This window comes from Pieris napi, chromosome 12 (genome assembly GCF_905475465.1).
Source record: "Pieris napi chromosome 12, ilPieNapi1.2, whole genome shotgun sequence".
Lineage (NCBI taxonomy): Eukaryota > Metazoa > Arthropoda > Insecta > Lepidoptera > Pieridae > Pieris > Pieris napi.
This window is the reverse complement of record NC_062245.1, coordinates 8,069,965-8,095,106: the sequence shown is the minus strand read 5'-3', so window position 1 is coordinate 8,095,106 and position 25,142 is coordinate 8,069,965. Positions and strand designations below refer to the sequence as shown.

The following is a 25,142-nucleotide window of genomic DNA, read 5'->3' as shown; positions in this document are numbered from 1 at the left end:
GGATTTTCTAATAATGATAAACGGCTAACGTCACGTTGCCGTATACCCCCCGTCCCCCTTGTCACATCTTGTCACACTCAGCCAGACCCCTCCCCTCCCCTTGTATGCGAACGTATTTTATGAACTGAATACTGAATAACTTTAATTCTCTGAATCAGAGAATTAAATTTAGAAAATTACTCAACATTGACATTTTATGGTGTTCATAACATAATACAAATATATTCCACGCCAGTATTAGAAATAACATATAATATGTAGTCGACTTTACGGTGATATTAAATGAAAAGCGTGGTATTATTTGTACAGTATTATTATTGGGACTTCCAGGATGGTGGTACACCCCTGTTCGTGGCGTGTCAATGCGGTCACCTTCCAGTCGTCGAAGAATTATTGCGGCGAGAAGCACGAGTTGATGCCTGTATGAAGGTATGCAAACATTTAACTTTTAATAATCTAAATATAACTTAAACCAAGTCTCGCAAAAAAGTTCTTCTGCCGTAAAAACTCCATCCATGTAATTCCAAGTCGGTTAATTCATTCAAATATTTAAGGGACTTTCTGTTTTAAGTTATTACATAATAAGGTTACCTAACTACATCTTATACTGACCATATCTATATAACAAACCTTTTATGTTTTAAATATAAAGATTGACTTGACAATCGCACTAAACAATTTAATTTATGTATTTATTGTGAGAACCATTGTGTTTTTATGCGATTGTCAAGTTAATATATTACATATTTAAAACATAAAAAATAAGCTAAATATTATTTACGTTTTAAATAAATATTAGTTTTTCCTTGATTTACGAGTATACACACTTATTGTATTCTAAATTTCAAGCGTCTATATAATCTAGAAGTGATTTAGAGTTGAGATGATCGGTCTGTCAGTTAGTGAGTGACAAAACTAAGAAATTTGAATAATTCTTAAACTACTGGTTCACATTGAATGAAGAAATAAATTTAAAACTCAATTTTAATTATAATCATAACAAATTACAATGAAGTATCATTAAATCAGGATGGAGCGACGCCACTCTTCATAGCAGCCCAGAATGGTCACGAAGAAGTTTGTGAGATGCTATTAGCACATGGTGCTAGAGTTGATCTCGCACGTATAGACCGCGCTACGCCGCTATGGATCGCTGCGCAGTGCGGACATGCGCACGTGGCGCGTACGTTGCTCGCTCACGGCGCACGCGTTGACGTATGCCGACAGGTAAAATAAATTTATCCAAGTATAAATTATAATGCCCCAGATCATAATAATAAACCTTTTAATAAAACCTATAACATTATTGCTATTATACAGACTCTCCGATAAAAAATCCCCACTCTGAGATATAAAAAATATACAATTTTAAAAAAATGTGTGCGCGTACTAGTGTACACACGTAAGAAGTGACACTTCTTTATGACCTTATTTTTCGAAAAATGATCTATATGCAACTTTACAGAAATTGGTTAAATAAAGTTAAAATAGATAAAGTTTAACAAAAGGCTTTTATTATCATAGATATGAATACAAATAATACAATTATTTCATTTTACCTCATTACTACATACTATGATTATTACAGAATTTCATGAATTGTAATAGAATTATTACTATCATTGCTATCGTTATTATATATTTTTGTAATTAATGGCTTCGAATCTCTACGAATCAACCGTGGTAGGGACAAGAAAAAGATGCGCGTAACGGAAAAAATGTGACGCGTAACCGAAAAATGTGACGGTAAAAAAATTGAATAAAATTTAAAAAATACAAGTTTTTTTAATTAGTTACGCATATAGAACACAGCCGGGATTTGAATGAACTCTTAAGGGTTGAGAGTCGTACACCACGAAACCGATATTTCAGATAGATTTCTAGATTATTGGTATATTTCCAGGACGGGGCGACGCCCTTGTTTAAAGCAGCGCACAAAGGACACGTAGAAGTAGTCCAAGAGCTGCTCAAATACAACCCTAACCTTGGATTACTGCCGGTATGTATTTTTTAATACAATTATTTTAATGTCACAAGATAACACCTCATGAAAAATACTAAGTTGGTTAACAAATTAACGAATATCATTTTAATAAAAAATAGTCGCAAGATGGCGTTTATATCACGAATAGGTTTAATTTTTACGTACAAAGCAAGCACAACTTATTTGTAATAATAATTACGCGCATGATCTTTTATTACTTATCTATTGTCTTGCATTCCATCCATAGTAGACAACAAAGATGAGAACTTTATGTGATAATTTCCGCGACTGTTTGCATACAAAATACAGTTTGACTGGATAAAATATATAATGATAATGGTAGGGGAGCCCAAGAGGGGATTTCCGGATTTACTAAAGCGCGGCAGATTAATATATAGGGGGATACCTTGTACCCGGTTAAGTACCTCCACAAAATATGAGGCCCATATATAAGGCCGCCCGTGAAGGAGACAGGATCAGATTAGTAAAAAAAAATTGACCATCAGAAATTCCCGAGCGCGTCAGATTAAGGTAGGGTGAGTTAATTACATCCTAAAAAGTGTATATTCCACTAATCTGACAATTTGAGAGTGACGGAAAAAAAGGGGAGGGCAACAAAGTTGTAAAAAAAAACCGTCATCTCGACATTCTCGAGCGTAGCTAATTTTTTTTTTATTTCGAAGGAAATAATTCAAGAATAATGAAAAATATATAATCTGACGATTTCCGCAAGCCGAAATAACAAAAAATCGTCGATAAAGTTAAATGCGTGCAGCTGCGTGATGCCTACATTTCCTTTAACCGATCGGAATCTACTAAACGGCGTTCTAAATATTTCCCTCAAAATTACATTTCCTGTGAATTTGAACCGATTCGGACCGATAGATTTTGAGTAATTTTGAAAAATCTTAAAAAAATAAGAAATATTTTTTTTTAAAGTGGTTTCTTTATTGATCAACTTCAAAAACTAATCCGCCTTTGAGCTTGAAAAACCACGTCAATCGCCACCAAGCTCGTCAAAAGCGCTTGATTAGTTCGAGAGATATCGTGAACGAAAGAAACCCGAAAAAGTGTTTTTTCGGGATTACTCCGAAATTTGTGGTTCTATCAATTAAAATTGCAAAATTACTTATGATGATGATAAAACTGCGTTGAATGCCGCAAACCGCGTGAAAATTGCTTGATCCATTCAAAAGTTATTGCGGTTTGAAAATTCCAAAAATAGTGTTCTATGAAAATTCTATCAGACTTTCGAGCTGGGAGAGCTCAAATGCATAGACATGTTATTTCTTTGAACTCAGCGAGCTCAAAATATCAATTTTAAGCGCCCAGGAATGGAAGTAGCGGGAAGTTGCAGGAATGGCCCTTTCGGTGAATCGTTTTTCTAAATTTTTTTTGTCAGATCAGGCGAATCCCTCTAGATAATCGTCAGATTATGAGACAGTACGTTTAGAACATAAAGATGAACCACATATATCTTAATCTGACGCGCTTGAGTATTTCAAAATTGCGATTTTTTTTTGCATATTATGAAAATGGTCGTGGGTTTGCGTCCCATCGAAATCGTCAGATTAGTGAATGAGAGCTTTTTTTTGGTGCACTTAACACTCCCTTAGAAAATCTGACGCGCTCGATAAAAAATTTTTTTTTTTGATTTTCAACCCTTAAATACAACCACCCGCATCATGCAAACGATCAGATTAACATACGTACATTATTAAAAATACGTAGGGCATAGATGCTATCAATATCTGTCGCGCTCGAGGATGTCCATGCAACAGTTTTTTTTTACATATTTAACTATCTATAGCCGCTTCCCCCACCGATGAAAAGGAATTTATCATATAACATTTTTTTCTTCTTTTTATCTAAGCTTTGCATCCCAATAGGTCTCTACGACGCTCGAGTAAATCCCCATTTAGCATCGTGGGCTCCCCTACCATAAAAAAAAGAGTGGCGGAGTTTATTGCCAGTTCTTCCGGTCTATGCCCTTGATTTGAGAACTGGCAGTAAAGGTAAAATTAGAAGCGTTTAATATGTATTGAGTTACCTAAATGAATAAAAGATTTTGAATTTGAATGAATTATGGTGAAATTGCATCACAATCAAGAAATGCATTTTCATAAATTTTTAGATAATATATCTGCCTATATACTTCCACTACAATAATATATTTAATTTATATACATTTCGACTTCTGTAAAGTTGTATATAAAGTGTGTGTCCAACTCCAGAATATTTTTTTTAACAGAATGGTGAGAGCGCGTTACACGGCGCGGCAATGTTCGGTCAATTGTCATGTGTACGCGTATTGTCGCGGCGATGTGACTTCGCACTGAGGGACGCACGAGGTCTTACCGCACTGCAGGTCGCGGCTCACGCCGGGAAGAAAGACGTTGTTGCATATCTATCACGGCTTAATTCATAACCGTGACGCAGCTAATCTAAATCTCTTGGGTTCCAATCCGAGAAAAAATTAACCATTATGGAGCTTGATTTTTATATTCTAGATCCCATTAAAGAATGGTTTACTATATACTGTATGGTCTCTACAGGGGGTGGTTCTGGATTTGATTCCTGAAAAAAATCAACGTCAAATGCAAGGGCTTGATTTTTATGCAGTCGGTTCCATAGTGTAATGTTAATATATGCTATATCGCCTGTAAATCCTACAGATTTGGGTTCGATTCCCGAAGCCCCCATACCCTATGTAAGAGCTTCGTTTTTATATAATCATTCCCAGTGTAGAAAACACTATTACAGGCATAACAATATATCATCTGATATAATAATTGTAATGATACAATTTTATTTTTAATATCATTAATCTGATGAGTTACTTGATGTATTGATAAAAACAGTACAGCAAAATTGACGCAGATCTACGCCTAGTAGTTAATAGTTATAAGGAATCGCATCCGGGAAAGTGTTCAATTTTCTTATTGAAAATTCTTACTATTAAAAAAAAACAACTGGTGTATTTTACATTGGCTTGAGAAATCTTCTACAAGAAATAAGAAACTATGTCAATTTTTTATTAATTAATTCAACATTCTAAACTATTGACAAAAAGTATTATCCATGTATGTTTATTTTATATCAAAAATAATATTTTTTTAATGTTTCTAATCATAAGTAACGGTTACAGACTATCCCAGTTTTAATTAAAAAGGCACACCTATAAAGCAATTTGGGTACAAGCATACTTTTGGAAATGGAATTAATTCTTGATTGTGATTGGTCAACATTGTCTCCATCAAGAAATTTTGTTTCCTTTTTCAAAAGTTGGAACAAGTACATGAAAATACAATTTATAAAGTTATTAAAATATTTAACCAATTAGATTATTTGTAATGGACACCATAATTACATAGACAGGGATAATGTTCCTATGATAATATACTGTCCATTTTATGTCAATAAAACTTTATTGTTAACGTAAAATATGGTGTCAAATAGCATATATTTATATGTAAATGCTTGGTCACGTGACCAGTGGATAGTGGACCGATTAGTGGATCAAGCTGATTCTGATGAACAAGCGTTAAAAGCGTTTAACTGTCTTCAAAAATCCAGAAAGAATAGAGGTTTTTTTTAAATATATTATGGCAATAGTTTTAACTTTATGCCAGTTTCAAGAAAGAAAGGTTAACGATTTGAACTAAATATTTTTATTAATTGGCTATGCCATACCAAATAAGTTTTTAGGTTTTTTGGCTCATATAACAAGGACTGGAATAATTTAACTTTACTGAATGCTGTATTCTACCAGTTGAGTACATCAGAATTAGCATTCTTGACATTATATAAGAAACAGCAAGCATTCGTTTTAAATTGATGTATTCCTTTTATAAATAAACATATTATAAGCCTCAAAAAGATATTGTATAACTTTAAAGAAAAAACAAGGTTTAACTAATCGAGGTTTATACTATGTTTAAAACCATATCACGATAGATCCATTTGCCTTAAGTATACCTCACAGTAGATGCTAAAATATATTTTGTCATACATTTCACAATATAACATAACATTACATTTATTGTAAATACTAGTCAGCCGTTCTGTTGTAAAGGAATCTCGATGTATAATCTCACGCTCAAAAACATTTATCTCATTTAAAATAATCTCTGTATCATAAACTATACCTAATTATAAGGTTGTTAAATTTTTATTTATGTTACTTAAATATAAGTGTTTTAAAAATAATGTTTTAATACATTCATACATACAACTCCACCGCCGCTCTTGTCTCTAAAACCAGTTTTACTATAATTCTTTATATAGAGTTGGCAGGAGGCACACCTGATGTTAAGTGATACCGCTGCCCATGAACACTGCCAGAAGGATCACAAGTCCGTTGCCGGCTTTTTAAGACTTTTAAAGGACCATTGTGGTTGTAATCGGCATAAAATGCTTTAAAAAACTAAGCCTGGAAGTTATATAGAGCCAACATGACGTTCATAGATATTAAACTGAAACATGGTAAGTCATGGCTACTCAGCTACTAGTAGCAATGGATTGTGCAGCAGCAGCCAATTCAGCAGCTGAAGGCCTATCTTTGACCTTTGTTTCAGTGGCAGCTTGAAATAGTGCTACTGGTCCGCTGTACTCTTGTACTGATATTGTTGCAGGTAAAGCTGGTCGGGTTCCTGGAAATATGAAACATAAATTAGTCTTCTACTTTAAAGCTTGTCAACTTTCAACTATCTAAACTATAAACTAACTATTTAAACTAAACTATCAAAAATATTTTATTTTGCAAGTATTTGGAATTGTTTTTTTTAAATAATATGTTATGCATATTATATATTACAGAACTGTTTTTAAGACCTAAAATCAAACCAGACCCACCGACGACAATTAATAATGTTGCCCATGATAGAAACAAATCGATGTTGTACCTACCATACATCTCATAAGCATTATCCATGTAACTGTCATTTATGCTGCCCATACTTTCGTCAAAGTCCTCTTCTATGTTGGTATGGGGTGGCAACAAGGACATCATCTCCCATAATGTTAGACCAAAGGACCATACATCAGTCTTGTTGCTGATAATACCTCCATGCAGTACTTCAGGAGCACTCCATGCTTCTGTACCTGGAAATTTTAAATATTATTAGTAGGGTGGGTAACAAAACTTAGGAGATTCATTCAATCAGTGCAGCAGGATGACCTCTAATAGGCAACGATGGTGAAACGTCCGGTATTAGCCTTAAATGGCATCCATCATTTTATTGTTTATATAAGTAGTGTTTTGGATTTAAGACATACCAGGTTACTCACAATGTAGGAATTCAAAAGTCAAGCTTTACACCACCTTAATTCAATTATTTAACTCAAGACTAATTGATAGAGAAATTAATGCATTAGCCACTACGCCATAGCTCTTTTGGCTACACAGCTGTTTCTATTTAAACAAGTTCATGTTACAAACCATAATAAATAGCTTTCCCAGCTTTATCCTTGTCAAAAATACCATTTTCATCAAGAGGTAATGTCACTCCAAAATCACACAACTTGCATATAACAAAGTCTCCATTCACCAATATATTGTATGACTTCATGTCTCCATGTAAAATTTTCATTTTAGTGTGAAGATAGTCCAGAGCATGTCCAATATCAACTGCAACCTACAAAATTGATACACATCAGTATAATCTACACTCTACTGTTTTAACAAGCAAATGGCCGGTAACTCAGAAAAAGGCTTGGGGCCAATATTTTGGTAGGTTTCACTGGGAATCAAACCAAGAATTAACTACAGCTAAACTAAAAGCTTGCATTACCTTTAAAATGCATTTTGGTGCAAAAGCATCAGCACCATCTTCAACCCTCTTCTCAATCATATCGCCAAGCGATAAATCACAGGCTTCCATGCCCAGGTAAAGAATCTTTCCCTTACTAAATGCTCGGAACCCCACAACATTTGGATGGGACATTTTCTGTAATAGCTCAGCTTCAGCTTGGAGTCTTTCTGTGTACACTTTATTTGGTTTTACCCGTTTATTCAGCATTTTGAGAGCCCATGGTGATCGTATCTCTCCTGCTTTAGGTGACCGAACTAACTGCATTACAGAAACACCTGAAATACAGTAAGATTTTTCTGTCATCAATAACAACACGTATTGCACAAGCAATATCAAGTAAATAATCTAAAGTTAAACTTTAAAAGAATAATATACTAGACAGAATTACAGAATAAAACTAAAGATAATTTACCAGTTCCGTAGCCCAGGCGATTTAAGAAGGGCGAAGGTGGAATTGTAATTTCACGTTTATCGTTTACAACCAGCATCACTGATTTCTTAACTGGAGTCTTGAATTCCGCCATTATAATTAACTTTAACATATAACGTTTGAATGAAATTTATACACCCAATCTTAAAAGTAAAAATGATTGTTTTTGTTGGCATAAATTCCGTTACAAGTTACAACATTTAAAATATTGCTTTTGTCATTCTGTGAAACAACTAAGAAGTTAATTGTCAAATCTTAACCACCAGCTGGCTTATGCCAAAACTGAAGGGCAGGCATCAGAAATGAGAATATGTATAAAGGAAGAGGGAAAATGCCAAAATCAAATAAAAAATATATTTGAAATAAATATTTTTTTATGAATAATGTATCGCTTATTTTTTCATTTCTGTAACAACCTACAAAAATAAAACGCGTAGATGCTCTTTATGGTGCTTTAAAAAAAAATCCTAATATTCTATAGAACATTTTTTAATTAATAACTACTTAATTTAATTAATAATTACATAAAAACTTATATTTTTTTCAACTTTTTAATTATTTTGAATTTGGAACACCTATATTATTTTAAAAACGATTTCGTTTTTGCGCCATTTCACGTATTTTTTCGTGTTCATTATCAAATTTCAATATGGAAAGGGGTGTTAAAAGAAAATAGGATCGCAGTAATCCCCTCGCACAAAGTGGGTATGGAGTTGTTAGTCATATTCCAGACACTTCAAATCGGGGCGGCTGCGTGCTGTTAGAACTACAAAGGCTGACAATGCTGTAAAAGCCAGAATTCGTCGAAACCCCATTAGTAAAGAAACCGGAAGTAAAGAATCTTATCGCGAGAAATGAAGATTCCCGCTAGGTCTCAGTCGCGTATTATAAAACAAGGCCTGGCTCGGTGCTAATCGTCGATATACCTACAGGAAATGCCCTAAATCAATTTTTACAATTAAAGAGAGTGTATCGATCAAAACGTCTTCTGTCAAAAACAGCACAGAAAGATCCTCATTACCGATAAAAAAAAAATCACGATTGAAACACTTCAATAAGCAAAATAATAAAGTGTACGCTCACAGTGCTAATCACAGATGCTGCTCAAGTGGTCGGAAAGGTACAACGTGGTCATCATCCTGCGTCAGTGATGATTTAGTGGGGCGTGTCTTATCAAGGAGCCACAAAACGACATTTTTGTAAAAACTGCCAAAGTGTATCAGTCTTGGATCATGTTGTGAAGCCTCTCAGCAATACACTTTTTAAAAATATACCTTGGACTTTCCAGCAGAATTCTGCACCTGGTCACAAGGCACGAACAATTCACTCCCAAATAGGATAAATTATTATGTAAAAATAATGAAAAAAGAACAAATACCAAAAATTCTATTACATAAAGCAATGCTACACATTAAAGCAATATTACATACATATTGTAAAACAGTACCTAAAACTTTGTTAACTTTTATTTCCTAGTTCCTAGCTATTTATTTTAATTATATGCTTTCGAAAAAAGGCTCAGCAAATTATTGTTTATGTATAAGAAGGAAACGTTACAAATAAGAATATTGATTATTACATTGATATTAATTTGTATCATCCTGTAGTGTATACTTGTAATAAATGAAATCCGGTCATGTTTCGGAGGGAAAACAACACTTGTTCGAAGGCTAATATCCGAATTTGTTGATAGTGAAGAGTTAAGTTGGAAGGAAGTAATTCACTGAAAATAATCTTTATTCGTGATTGCCGCAGTAATCATAGGGCTATCGCGGCGCACGCGCGTCTTATAATGTGCGCCTTTTGACGGAGTGCTTTACAAAGATGTCACAAACTTTCAGGTAAGCTAGAGTTAGTAATTAGTGCATTTTAGTGGTGGGTTATTTTCGATATATTAATAACCTGTTTTTATGAAAAATTTAATAAAAATATTATTTGTATTACGTTCCACAACGGATATAATTTAAGTTTAAACGCCAATTTTGTATACTTAAACGTAATCAAGAATTAGAAAATTAAATGCTTGGAATTATCACATAATACAATTATGTCCATTTTTATCTAATTAACCGTATATTTTCGATTATAGTTATTATTCCTAATAAGATTATTTATTTACCAAAAAATTTTTTGGATTTTAAGTTTCATTCCCAATACATTCTAAAGTAATAACAGTGTTTAGGTACCTACTACGTTAATAGGTATAAAGGTGATTGCCAAACGTATGATAGTAGTGATAATTGTTGTCACTGAGAGACGATATTTGCTATTGATGGAATTGAACAATATGTAACGCTTATGAACGCTATTAATTATAAACCTAATTAAAAATTCACGTGCACTCGTTTGTCTTGGATGCCTGACTTCGATTTCCCTGGAATATTAAATTAAATTTGGGTGCAGATATAGTCATTGAATTGTATGCTCTACTTTTTGAGGCTTCACTAATTATAAATTATCTTGCATGATTTTGCATGGTGTTTCGTAGTTTTATAGGAAACTAACTAGGGAGTGATCAATTGATTTTGAAGATACAAAGAAAGAAGAACTATCGTTATGATAGCTAGGTTAACTACTTAGTGATTATGTGTTTTTGAACTCTTAGTGAATTTGAAAAATGAAATTAAATTAACCTTTTGTTTTTGTAAAATGTCTCTAAAGATTTGTTTGTTGACATTACAGTCACATGTACCTATATAAATTTGAAGATTCTGAATGGAATATTATGATCACACGCATTATATTTCCGGTTTATTGAAGTACTTATTTTATAAACATTGTATAAGAAATCATAACTCATTGCATATAATTAAAACAATGGTTTTATTTTAATTCAGTCCAACCATGGGACACGATAGGTTGGTTTGTTTAATTATATTCGATTGTGAATTGTTAATTGAAACATTATAGAAAAATTTACTTTATCGGGAAATGAGGTTGACTTGACCTTTTTTAAAACCGTGCGTGACCAGCTAAAGCGGCAAAACAGAGTCTACAACAAATGTTGCATAACTTTATGCCAATGTTTAATACCTACTTTAGTTTAAACTGCATTCTTGTCCATTATTAGGCGTATTAAAATAACTTAGATTAATTGGATATTTCAGGTTATTGGCAGTTGGTTTAGCTGTTGTGCTGTCTTTCATCGAGGCACCAGTTAATTCGTTTACGCTCAGTCGAGAAACTAACTTTACTCAAGATGATCTACATCCTGAGGACAGTATTGTTTTGGAAGTTAGAAATGATGTAAGAAGACCGAATGATATCGAGATAACGAAGGATGATGGCTTTATTCCGACTTCTGAAATATACTTTAAAGATTTTAAATTTATAACATCGATTCAAGATCAAGCTGTTGATAGTAGTGTTGATACAACACAAAACATAGAGTTCACCACACAAAATGTTGAACCGACTGAAAATAAGGAGACGACGATTACAATTACTGACAATGAACAGTCGAATCTCAAAAAATACAAAAGCATTTTGCACAACTCTACAAATAAAGAACCGAAACCAACGCCATCTTGGAAGAAATATACTGAAATTAATAGAAAAGTTAATAGTGAGTTAAATGATGACAGGAACCAAACAGAAGGTATGCTTACTGAAGAGACAGGTGTGCCTCGCCAAGATTCTAAATCTGATATACCATCGCTAAATCAACTTAAAAATTTTCTTTTTCCATCGTCTTTCTTTAAATCTGATATTGTAAATGATACAACCTCAACAGTTGAAGTAACAGAACAATCATTCACTAGTAATCCTGAAACTTCAGTTGAATTGACCACACCCACTAAGTCAAATATTATAGCTACAGTGGAATCTAAACGAGGTGGATTTTTAGACTTTTCTTTAAAATCTCTTTTTGAAGACAACAGTGATAAAAAGGAAAACTCACAAGAAAATAACACATCCAAGCCTAAAGGCAGGAGGCTAAGTTGGCGTTTTGGATCACGATATCGAGGAAAAGAAGACAACTCAGCGGAGAAGAGTAAAGAAAGGTCACGTTTTAGATTTAGAAATAATAAGGATAAAAAGGCTGATAATAACGATACCAAAGAAAGTAAAGAAGAATATTCAAAAGAAATTGATTCAAGGGAGGATTCTGATAAAAAAACATTACGACCAACTGAGAAGGATACCAACAGTGAAAATTATCAAAATGAATCGGAGAATAAAAAAGAAACTAAAGTCAGTAGAGACCAAACAAATGTTAATGAAAAGGAAATTTTAGCAGAATGGAACCAATATGAAAACAATAAAGGAAACCCAGATAATGAATTTAAAAATGACAACTTGCCGTCAAAAGACAAACTAAAATTAAAAGAAGAGGGTAATCTTAAGAAAATAGAACATAGTAAATATATAACGACTACTGAAATAAATATATGGTATACAGGTTCGGGCGAAAAGACACGTTCCCGTGAAAAGGAACAACGAAAAACCACCGAGTTTAAAATTCCAGAAGAAAGAAATGAGGCGCGAAGACCTCACTCCTCAAATAATTCGGAAGAATCACGAGATAATAATTCTAAAAATAGAGGACGAAATACATCGAAAAGTTATAATAGTGAAGATGAATCTTCACAATCGAAATCACGAGATAGAAATAACAAAGATAATAAAAAAGAAAGATATAATGAACCCAGAATGGATAAAAACGAACATAGAGATATAAAAGAATACAACACATATAATTCACAAAATTTAAATGAAACGCAAAGTCACCTTAATAACATTAAGAATAATGCAATGGATTCACACATTAGGCAAAAACCGTCAAATAATGAATACATTGAAAATCAAACAAATCAATATGACACAATAAAAACGACCGAGTTAAATGAAGAATCTAGTCAGGAAATAACGAAAACGGGCAACGATTCGACATCAGAAAATATTGATATTACAAAAAATTATGATGATAAACAAGAAAATAAAAGTTCTGACAAACAAGTGACATTAGAACATATCAAGCAATTTTTATCTACCATTGACGAAGAAGAGGAAAACGAATCTCATTCCCCTACTATAGATGAAATTAGTACAACAAAACCTGTTGACGTTCCAAATATAGCAGCGGTGAATTATTCAGAAGATTTTAAATTAAACGACATAGATACCACGACGGAAACTTTGGACCCTTACGAACATTTTAAAATTCCAAATTTATTAATAAGCTTACCCAGTTCAAGAAACAAAGACGGAGCTCTGCAATACAGTAAATTAAATCAAAATGAGGCTAAACAGTATATTAATACAGTAGAAACGGCTACGGAGTCTGGTTTCACCGAAAAATATTCAACTGAGGTTATTAATCCCACTACTAGTGAACAGAAATATGCAACGAAAAACAAGGACTATAAAAATACTGAAGCGATTATTCAGATGGTAAGTTTAGTAAATTATATTCCGTAAAATAACCCATTAAGTAATAACTAAACTAATGCAATTTATGTTTTAGCATGAAGATTATCGGAGAGAAGAACTGTTGAAAGAAGAAGTGATTAATAACAATGAGCAAAACTTTGGAAAATTTGATTACGAGCTAACTACTACTCAACAATCGACAATTCCTGTTAAAATATATGAAGTAAACCAAAAACCAGAAGATGAGAAGTTAAGTGTTAAGCCCTTGTCTTTCTTGGACAGATTAAAAACGACAATTTTATATCCTGTTGGTGTTAACTACAGGCCACTGAAAAAAATTGAAGTGCAACCACCCAAGTCATTCATGAGAGATCCCGATGATAATAGTTGGCGAAATGAAAGCTTGAGTTCGCTAGGAATCGTTTTCAAACCAAAGAACTCTTCGAAGCCTTTCACTCAAGTTTTAAAGAATAAGACGGAAACGGAATGGAATAATTTGGTGGAAAAACAAAATACAAGTGAAACTCCTGATTTGCGAGAAAGGTTAGAGAAAATTGCTGAAATGAGAAAATCTAAGAAGAAAAAGACTGATGCTTACGGTAACGTTCTTTATAATGACTACGAAGAAAGCTTCTCGAAAGAAACAAAAGATTCCGAATTATCTACTTCTACAACAACAACAACAATGATTCCAACCACAGAATTTACTACAACCAGCACAGTTGCGCCTTCAACAGAGCCACAATCGCTAAATTATTCTAAATCCGTTACAAATTCAACAACGGAGAAACCGAAAAAAGTATTTAATGTAGCCGAATACTACGATACGTCCGAGGAAGATGATGCAGACTACTTAACATTGGCCAAAATAGATCTCAAGAAATTTACAGTTCCTATCAGAACCGATGCTTACGTGACTCCTCCAACTTGGATAGTAACAAACACGAGACCAGAAAATCACAACAACTACGAAAGAAAACCTACTCTTCAATATTTTCCACCTTTAACGACACAGAAGGGTATGTTTAGAGATTACGACACAGACTTCCATAAAAAAATGGGAGGTTATACCGAAACCGAGCCCCCAACAAACGTTTTACCAGTTTCATACACAAGATCTTCGTCTCCTATTCCGAATGATAGGATGGGGCAGTTGTTTACTCCTATGAGCAAACATTCGAACGACAGAACTACCACCGAATTTATAGATTATGAAAAGCCTGGGTTCATGACTCAAGCCCCCGTTATACCTGACGCCAAAGACGGCTACACGGTTGTCACAGATGACGGCAGCTACAACAGAGCGGCAGATGTCATCAAGCACTACAGGGACTTCTTGAATGCTGTCGCCAAGGATCACGAGGAAGACGTAAATGAAGACTACAATCCGTACACAAAAATTCCAACACAAGGTGTCACCGTGAGCGACATAATTCACAAAATTAAACCAAAACCGGATATGACGGAATATGATTATGACAATGATTTCCGGAAAGACGTCTTGCAAAGATTTGTTCACAATTTTAATCAGAATAGCGAAAGATTTAAATCAGGCCTCCCAATGTTGTACAATAACAGCGTAATTCACGGGAGTGTTGGCGAGGGACGGGACGTGGCATCTTCACGAGCCTACCTCAGTCGGATGTTGACTCGACCATCTGGGGACTGCGACAATAACGCAACTGTGGAGCTGTCGCCGGCATATGAGCTGCATTACTACGTGCCTGAAGAAGAAGAGAAAGAACAAGTAGATCCGAAGCCGGCGACGCTGCCCTACCAGTACCGGCTATAAGCTGCAACTGTATATAACATAAGTTAATTATCTGCTTCAGCAAATTTCTGCAGATATCGTGTGGTAACAGTGGAGTGTTATTGTTAGTCAAGCGGAACTATTAATACCATTTCGAAGGCGAATGTGCATGAATATTATGAAAAACGACGTGGTGCTAGCTAGGTTACTATAGTCTATTTATAACACAATAATTGTTACATTATTATAAGGAAATACTTTTTTATATAACACATATCTAACGTTTAAGAAGACGTGTCACTACTTTTTGAATTTAATTAGGTTCTATTAACATTGGATAGGGGTGTCTTTAAATTTATCTTAGCTACATTTTTTATACTTAGGCTGGTACACTTTCTTCACAATTATAAATTTTCCTATGCATATGCGTGTCAGCCGCCGGCGCTTATTTGAATAGTTGAGTAACTTGATTGTAAGTGTAGTCGACATTTGTGATGCCCGAATTATTGTGATAATATACGTTAATTAAGTTATATGTGTTTTATTGGCAACTTCACAAAAATACTAAACGATCGTTACACAATTGTAACTTAACGAATAACTTTGCACGTAATACTTTTTCTATGTTGAATAATGGCTTAGTAATACATTTGAATGTAATGCCGGCCATACACACTACGGTCTACCGGAGAGGTCCACCTGTGCAGTTATGCCTGCGCAGGTAGACTCGAAAGAATCGATTTCGATCTTGCACCGGTCGCCTGCGCAGGTTCAAAAACCTGCACAGGTCTGTTCCCACACACATTCCGGTCTACCTGCGCAGGCATACCTGCACAGGTGGACCTCTCCGGTAGACCGTAGTGTGTATGGCCGGCATAATGTTTTCATAAGCCGGATTTGCACTCGCGACCCAACTGGCATTCTGATTCCCATTGGTTGCTGGATATCATTAAAATCAAGTAGCGTATGTGTAAAATTTGCTAGCTTTAATAATTGGGAGACACTTGAGAATTGAGTACAGAAGATCTCCCCAGATTTTTACTCGGTAGAATAAATTAATATAAATAAAACTAAGGTATAAGTCAAGAAATTAAAAACAAGAGACTTTTAAAATACAATTTTATTGACATTTTATTTTAATAGTATGCAAACATCACTCGATCTGTCGATCGTTGCCGGTTAGACGTCACTTTGAGCATAATATAATAATACAATTGCGGGTCCTATAATCAACGAGAGCTTAATTAAAATAGTGCAAATGCAATTCTGGGTCCAATAAATAGTTATATTACAAATAAAAGTTATATAAAAAAAAAGGAAAAAATTTCATACATGAACACATTTCTCTTTGGGTAAAATAAAAACGGAGCACGAATCATATACAATGGCGAATCTTGTGTCCATGAAATAATAACATCCAACAACGCGGTACACATACAGCACTCGCACATATAACATCATAAAAAGTTATAAACAGTTGTGATAAAGGAACCATTCAGTTTTAGATATAAACGGTCTTATGGGCTAGACTGTCCGGACTTGAATACAATGGTACTAATTCTGCTATACAAATAAGCTAAACATCTCTATAAAATTCAGCAGTTGTTAAAATATGTCATAAACAAACTTATTTTAAATATTTACGACACTTAGGGTCTGTTTCACAATGTACGGATAAGTTCTACATAAGTTCCAAATTAGCTATTTTATTACTTATTGGTAGGATAAACACTATTGTTGCGTTTCACGAATGCCAGATAGCGATATTCGTCACATAAAGTCTATCTTAAGTTATGAGTCCGATGATGTGTCAAATAGCATAATTTATCTACCAAATAATTTATGTGTTGCATAGCTATATGGTTCTTTATCCATACATTGTGAAAAAGACCCTTAAAAATACAGTCATTATTAGTACCATTGTACTGCGTTGCTGCCTTAATTGGACCGGCGCGGTCGACATACAACAATACAAAACGAATAACAAATGCACCACGGCGTATACACCTATGAAGCATTAAAGTATCTAAACACTTAGAAGTCTAGACTTATAAACCGGTGTATACTCTGTAGCACTACCACGATTTTGACAAGTATTAGAACGCATCCACGTAAAATATCTACGCAGAACGCAATACATTTGCCCACGGTAGAGCTACTATGAGGAATCATATAATTTTCTACGTCAATTTTAAAATCCAAGACGGAACAGTGTCGGTGATGAGCCTAAACCTATTTTATGGTAGCATAAACAGATGACTAATAAACCTTTAATGATTAAAGCAAGATTACATAGAAATTGAACCATCGGCTATCGAAATAGGTACGTATATTCATTTATATCTAGACTAAAAGCGATTATTTACATAGGGCTCGCCACTTCACTAGCTATATACTTGCCTTTAGGCGTCGCCTTACTTGCCGTCGGTATTTCAAAAGTACTAAGTCCTATTGACGCTATTAGGCCATATTCTAATATGTGCTAGGATTTTTTTGAATAATTACGACCTAAGGCAAACAAGGCGCGCCCCCAAACCTTACGTAACATTAGCCAGTCTTTCGTTTACACTACAACTAGACATCACGCACACGTCGCCTCACTCTGCTATATCGAAGCCTTTTTGTGGACAGGTGATATTAAAATCTATCACTTTTGGTAAATTCAAAGGAAAATATTTTATTGGAGATATTATTTTGATTTAATTAATTGAAATTATCGTCATTGAGAAATAATAAAGTCTATAAGCCTAAATTGGCACCTGCTTTGGCACCGAGCTCGGAAGAGAAGAGAAAAATGCATTATGAGTCAAGCACCTATAAGCTTTTTAAACACCTGACAGAAACCGATAATTGTCTATAAAGCGAAAACTGAGCCTGAATAAATTGTTGTCTTATAAATATTGGAATCTATGCATTGAATAAAACTAATAAATAATTATACTTTCGAGTGAGTACGTCAATCTCCGTATACTTACAATTTACTTACGAAAAGCTCTAGAGGAAGCTTTCCTACACTACGAATATCGTTTAAATAGTTTAAATATCTCATTTATACACATTCATACAGATCTAAATACTAACCCCCTTATTAAGAAAAATTCAATCAGTCTTAAAGTATCTCAAGTGAAGTATATACATCTCTTTTCAGCATATTCAATATGAAAGAGACGATTCGTAGATCGACTAGTGAGTTTAGTGAAAACAATAAGACTGATTTAATTTTATGAATAAGGAGTTATGTCCTTAAAATTTATCGCATAGTGGTGCTAATTGTGATGTATCTTGAAAATTCGTTGATTCAAATTTTTTTTGCCGTCGCTACTGTACTAAAGACTAACATCAGAATTAGTACACACGCTGCTGACACGACATCGTAATCTCTATATTAATTGTTTTAGGTATAACGTGCACCTATCGTCATCATAATGACCACTTTAGAAATTTGATAAGCAAAATGGTAAAGTTCAAACACACAAACATTAACATTTAGTTTAATCTTTAAACATTTTTGAATCGGGTAGATTTTGTATTCATCCAACTGTAATTGAAAAAGCATTATCTAAAATCTCATGTTAAACCACTCAAAAGAAATTTAGCAAAATCGTATAAAAAAATGTGTTCGTAAGTTAAAACCTGTTAAATTGTCTGTGTATGTGGAGTCTAAAAGCGTGTACACACGGCTCTAATGGTGTTCCACACCATCATAATATAGCCTCTGATTTACCGTTCGCCTTGTGTGTAGCCAAATCCTATCCTAATTTTATTATCAACCCTAACTCAGAAATTGAACCCGATTTCATCCCCACCACCATTGTCCCGATATCGCCACTAATTTATGGCCGTGTGTAGACACTTTAAGAAGCGTTCAAGTATTACGTAACGAATTTTTTTCCTTTTGTAAAACGTTACGATGCGGGGCGGGGATTGAATTACGCGTTATTGTTACTATTTTTTTTAGACTTTCCAGTACTTTACACCACATAATGGTAACTTTTAGGTATGAAGAGTTACTAGATGGTCAAGAAACGTTTTACTATTGGGTACAGAAAAACGTTACGGCGCGTTACATGGGTGGGTTCAAAAATTGCGTGACGTAATACTTGAACGCTATCTTAAGTGTTTATGGCTAAATTTGAAGTAACATCTCTATTGAATATAATCGCGTTGCTATGGCGGTCTGGCCGACCCCGAAAGCTGAGTACTCACACTTATTTTATTTTTTAAATTTAAATCTACTTATTCTCGAGTGTCGAGTGGATTACTTATCCATTTTGCTCATCACATTGTGGATTAATGACTTATAAAAGACGTAAAAGCGTATCAAATCACTCGGGCCTAGATTCATTCGACTAGCAGACGTGCCATTACCGCACAATAACATCTCTAAAATGCAGTAAACATTGTGACTGTGCTAATTTATTGGATATTTGACAACGGACTAAGACTGACAATTATAAAGCGTAAAACGTAAAAAAAACGTATCGAATTTTGACAGCGGTCACTTTGATCGACACTGTTTTGATTGATCAGTCACTGTCAAACTTCAAATGGAACAAATGACAGGTCTTGAAACTAGATGTCAGTTGAGTGACGTTTTAGAATTCAGTTCACCTGACTTAGTTTAATATTATTTTACAAATTGAGTGATATGGATAGAGTTAAAATTACCATCTATTGCAAGCAGGTTAGTCCAGAAGGGCTATAAATACGAATCCTGACTAAGAAAATCCCCATATTTGGTTTACGGTTTATAAATTTCAGTCTAAACGCATATTAAAAGTTCGTTGCCCTATTGCCTAATATATAACACTCCCTAGCGCTCAGTGCGCGCCTGTATACTGGGTCCCAAACATACAAAAAGCATTCGGCAATTATTTAAGAATCCGGAAATTCAAGTTTGATATTGTTTCATATAATAGCTGAAATTATTTAAAACTAATTCAAACATGAATTGTGTAAAGACGCGCCATCTTGCCTACAATACTTTCTATTTGACAATTAACGCACACGTCCTATGTACAAAGAATTCTTGTATGGGACAGAATATTTTCCTATACTAAAAATAAGAGTCGTAGCAATTACTGTAACAATTGTGAAAATAAAATCCGTTAGTACTATATTAGGAGTTAGGGAGCGTTCAAGTATTACGTAACGTATTTTGGGAGGGGGGGGGGGGGGCCTTTTGTAAAACGTTACGATGCGGGACGGGGATTAAATTACGCGTTATTGTTAATATTTTTTTCGACTTACACCACATAATAGTAACTAAGGAGTCACTAGGTGGTCACTAAACGTTTTACTGTACATGGGTACTGAAAAACGTTACGGCGAGTTACATAGGGGGGGGGGGGCAATAATCTCCAAAAATTGCGTTACGTAATACTTGAACGGTGTTATGGTGCGAACGAGGCGCGTCTTATGGCTCCAAAAATCCATAGAAGTTCAAAGAACAACTACAGTTAGACTGAAGAACTTACATTCCAGTCGTGGAAAGGGAATTAAAGCAGCAGTAGGAGGGGACAGCAGAGCAGGCGCGCGGCAAGGGGACACTAGCTGGCGACGTGCTGAGGGGCGCGATGAGGCAGAGCGGCAGGAGGTGGAGGAGGAGCAGCTCCGGGGGGCAGGGGAGCTGTGCCAAAGCTGCTGCGGAAGGATTCCTCCATCAGCCGACAGATTTTATCGCGGTCCGCCTGAAATAACATAGAGATTATAGTTATAGTAAACTGGTATTAGAATAAAATAAATATTAATACTCTGTCACAATTAAAAACAAAACATTAAAAAGTCAATATTCATCGCGAAGTATGATGCATAGACCTTGGAGATCTTATTCTTATTATGGCGCTATAACCTTTTAGGTCTAGGCCTCAGATTTTTGTATCTGTTTTGTGATCATTTTTAAAATACTGATAAGCGACTTTTTGGGTCAAGGCATGCCGGTTTCCTCGCGATGTTTTCTTTCACCGTACGAACGAGTGTTAAATGCGCACCGAAAGTCCATTGGTGCATAGCTGGATCGAACCTATGACCCCAAGGATGAGAGTCGAACGATGAAGCCACTAGGCCAACACTACTCATTCTTTGACGAATATTATATTATATCTTTATATCTTTCCAGTTACGTTATATTAAATCTTTGTATTAAAGTAAAAACCATTATACAATAAACTGTTGTACTATGATGATTGCCAAAATAGATACCTATAATTCATTTAAATCACATCATAAGAAGTAATGTAATACGACCATACCTCATGTATGAAGCCAAGTTGCACAAGATCGTGAGCGAGCGCGTGCGCAGAATCACGACGTGAAACAGCGCACGTAAGCTGACGGTTCATCTTGTCGTCCATGCGCAATAGAATGGTCATCTGTAATATACATATACATTAATTCTTTACTTTGCGGTCCGTTCATAATCATCATCAATTTTGGTCAAGTCGTCTCACATAGACCTCACCAAAACCTCAACTGGACTACTTTATTATTATTTTTTGTTATAACTGCAATATAAATCGTTAATTATTTATGATTTCTAAATATATTATTAAGAGAAATACACTTCACCTATCAAAGGTTCGACGACGTCCTCAAGACCCAAAAGTAATTTAGTCACAAGAACGTACATAAGTTTGACGGCTCATTGGTCTAGTGGTTAGTACCCCTGACTGCTAACCCATGGGTCCCGGGTTCGATCCCCGGCTGAGACAAACATCGATGTGATGAGCATTTGGTGTTGTGCTTAGGTCTTGGGTGTTTAAATATGTATTTATATGTCTATCTATCTATAATATGTATGTATATCCGTTGCCTGGTACCCATAACACAAGCTTCACCAGCTTAGCATGGGTCTATAGTCGTATTTTTAATTAGACAAAGTCAACTGACGTTTACGGTGTCAGTTTTTAATGAAATAAAAATAGTGTTGTGACAAAGTAAAAACCCCTGAATGAATGATCGGCGATGGCACTAGTCGCCGCGCCGCGCTTTGTTATAAGATGTCAAAGAACTGATTGTAGTTACATAGTACTAACTAGTACCTAACTTATATCAGAGCACTTTTATATAATTTTGAAATAGAAATAATATTCTTTTATTGTTTGAAATGATTAACTATTCACACTCATTGTTCATTCATCTGATTGAACAAGAACTGAACGTATCACTATTACTTTAAATAATTATGGCAACATTATTTTACAAAGTGACATTAGCTACTGTCAGTTGGCTTCGTCTAATTAAAAATACGACTATAGGTCAATTGGTGTGAATTGTCATTAAAAAAATAAAAGTGTATGAATAATAATAATATATCGTTTATTTGCAAAGATAGGGTACAATTAGATCGATTAATTATAAAAATCTGCACAATCAGCCATATATAAATAGGTATGCAAATGTCATATAATAAGAACATTAACACAAGTGCACTTCTTTGGAACGGATGCCCGGTACGACCGGAGTAGCATAAGCGCAGGCGCATGACCGACTGACTTACAGTTAAGCGGCTTCCACACATACTGTAAACTTTCTCACCATTCTACCATTAAAGCTCTACACTTACCAGCAAGTCAGCAACATCAGCGTCAGGATGGTGCGGCTGCGGCTTAAGGGAGCACATCATGTTGACGACTCGTCGTGTTTCACGGTCACGAGCGCGTGGCTCTGGCGGTGTTGGAGCGCTCTCTGTCGCCGTTCGAGATCTTCCGCCACCAGCGGCACGACGACCACCGGACCACCACCCGTAAGCAGTTAACGGATAAATGCCGTACCTATAAATTATTATATTTCTTTATAATAAACAGTACCTGTAAATATTATAAGACCTGAAATTTAAGTAGGGATTACATAAACAAGGAATACATTATAAAAAAAAGTATATACATATATATATACTTATGTAAGAAGTTATACTTTTTTGGCATTATTAAAAATAGTTTTTGATTGCATGCAAATAATTAATTACAATTAAATAATCAAAGACTGGAAAAGGAGTCATTATAGTCAATAAAGTTCAGTTTACATTTGAAAAATTTAATAAATAAATAATTATTATTATTCTCTTACATTAAGTGTAACATAAGTTCTATTATTATTCGAATGTTGTTTTTAAATTATGTCCAATGCCGTAGCATCTTCCGTGGGCAACTTCATTCTGTTAATTTTGTGTCACGGTACGCGCGCATCGTAAAATTTCACTCTCATCAATTTTTCATAACGCGCCTAAAGAAGTATAACTTCAAAAATATTTTAACGTTTATTATCAAGTACACAAGAGTGACAAGGACAAAAAATGTCGACCTAACCATCATTTTCCTTCTTAGTTTGTAGGAAAAAACGGTAATGCAAAATAGGCACTTAATAATTTAGCATAACGATGTAACACCATAATGGTATGGTACATATCAAACTCTAAAAAAACCTTTACTTCTGATGTATTATTTAGAATATTTAAATACAATACTATAATTAGTCATCGATAAAAACCCGTCAGCTAAACAATATAAAATTAAAAAATAACTTTATCACAGACTCTTAAATCAAATAGATTTTGGTCCTTCGATCCGAATACACTCACTTGACATCCTCAACGAACTTCTCAAGTTTCTCGGCATGTGGTGGTAAATCCCGAGCGTCCAACTCTCTTCGCTCTCCGTCTCTCACACACCAAGCCAGGGCTCCACCGCTGCCACAAACCTCGTCCGTGATCGTCTCTGATATGTTGGCTAGAACCACAAACAAGTCAATTTATTGTTGTTTCTAAGAAAGGTTAAGTTAAATTTTATTTAATGACAAAATGTAGTAAACTTTTACTATTACAAACTACTTCACAATAGATTGTTTTGAATGCTAAAAATATATTATAATTTTTATGCAAAAAACGTAAACATATCCTGTTGAATACAGTTTCAAGAAGTATTTCGTAGAAATAATAATTCGATATATTTTACTACATTTTGGGTAGCGCCCTTGATGGTTTAGATTCACAAATCAGCCCGGCAGATGGCGCTGCAGTCGGTATCTAGGTTATTTATCTATACAGCAAATTAACAGCTAGTATATATAAATATAAATCTGCTGTGCATGTGTTTGTTATTAAACTCCTAAACGGCTGGACAGATTTTGGTGAATTTTTTGTGGGTTCAAGTGGAGTCGAGAATAATTTACATTATTAGATATTTTTTGTATATGTGTAGAGGACAACGTCTGTCGGATCCGCTAGTATTGTATAAAATATAAAATGTATATGTACAAATGGTCGTAATTATCTAAGATTTCATAGGAGAAATGATGCTCTTCACTAACCACTCGTATTGACCAATGTATGAGCTGCCAGAAGCTTTAGCGAGTGCACCTCGAACAACAGCGGGTGGAACAGCAGCTCACGGGCCGTAGGTCGCTTTGCGGGATCCTTCTGGATACATCTGAAATGTGACATCATAACATTAAATGATGCTAAAGCATGAAGATGGTGAGTAATCAACACGTATTATTTGAATTTGTAAAATAGGTACGAGTATATATGATACTGAGAAACGGAAAAACGTTCATTTGGAAATATTCCTTTCTAGCATTGCATAGACTATAATTTAATGTAAGATAAAATTACAATAAAAAAGGTGTTGTACAGTAGATAAAGGCAGTAACAATAATATACAATATTGTATGTAAAGATATAAGAATATCAGTTTAAAAATGAAAAAAATAAATCTCAAAATATGTATTGTAATTTTTTTCACATATTATAGACCAGTGCCGATAATTTTTGAAACCTAAAAAAATTACAGTAGG

The 25,142-nt window shown here is 34.6% G+C and overlaps 4 protein-coding genes across 4 annotated transcripts in view; 2 read left to right on the top strand and 2 right to left on the bottom strand.

Annotated features, from left to right (window-relative positions):
* Positions 1-4,829, top strand: part of LOC125054408 (ankyrin repeat domain-containing protein 29) — a 34,708-nt gene extending 29,879 nt beyond the window's left edge. Inside the window, exons 5-8 of the mRNA XM_047656280.1 lie at positions 331-429; positions 1,030-1,227; positions 1,904-1,999; positions 4,236-4,829. Coding sequence (XP_047512236.1) covers positions 331-429; positions 1,030-1,227; positions 1,904-1,999; positions 4,236-4,412 — 570 coding nt within the window. The 3' untranslated portion in view covers positions 4,413-4,829. The remainder of the gene's footprint in view (positions 1-330; positions 430-1,029; positions 1,228-1,903; positions 2,000-4,235) is intronic.
* A 176-nt stretch (positions 4,830-5,005) lies between these two features.
* LOC125054407 (lymphokine-activated killer T-cell-originated protein kinase) lies at positions 5,006-8,430 on the bottom strand. The gene is made up of 5 exons (XM_047656279.1): positions 8,210-8,430; positions 7,777-8,072; positions 7,425-7,620; positions 6,893-7,087; positions 5,006-6,636 (listed from the first exon to the last, which is right to left on the bottom strand). The coding sequence occupies exons 1-5, from the start codon at positions 8,337-8,339 to the stop codon at positions 6,485-6,487; spliced, it is 969 nt and encodes a 322-aa protein (XP_047512235.1). The 5' UTR covers positions 8,340-8,430; the 3' UTR covers positions 5,006-6,484.
* Positions 8,431-9,909: 1,479 nt separating this feature from the next.
* LOC125054795 (uncharacterized protein DDB_G0283697-like) lies at positions 9,910-15,881 on the top strand. Its single transcript, XM_047656899.1, has 3 exons — positions 9,910-10,068; positions 11,335-13,621; positions 13,695-15,881. The coding sequence occupies exons 1-3, from the start codon at positions 10,052-10,054 to the stop codon at positions 15,390-15,392; spliced, it is 4,002 nt and encodes a 1,333-aa protein (XP_047512855.1). The 5' UTR covers positions 9,910-10,051; the 3' UTR covers positions 15,393-15,881.
* A 4,882-nt stretch (positions 15,882-20,763) lies between these two features.
* LOC125054731 (nuclear receptor-binding protein homolog) overlaps positions 20,764-25,142 on the bottom strand; it is a 35,787-nt gene continuing 31,408 nt past the window's right edge. The window contains exons 6-10 of the mRNA XM_047656774.1: positions 24,657-24,775; positions 23,929-24,076; positions 22,915-23,122; positions 21,602-21,721; positions 20,764-21,040 (exon numbers count right to left, since the gene is read on the bottom strand). Coding sequence (XP_047512730.1) covers positions 20,900-21,040; positions 21,602-21,721; positions 22,915-23,122; positions 23,929-24,076; positions 24,657-24,775 — 736 coding nt within the window. The 3' untranslated portion in view covers positions 20,764-20,899. The remainder of the gene's footprint in view (positions 21,041-21,601; positions 21,722-22,914; positions 23,123-23,928; positions 24,077-24,656; positions 24,776-25,142) is intronic.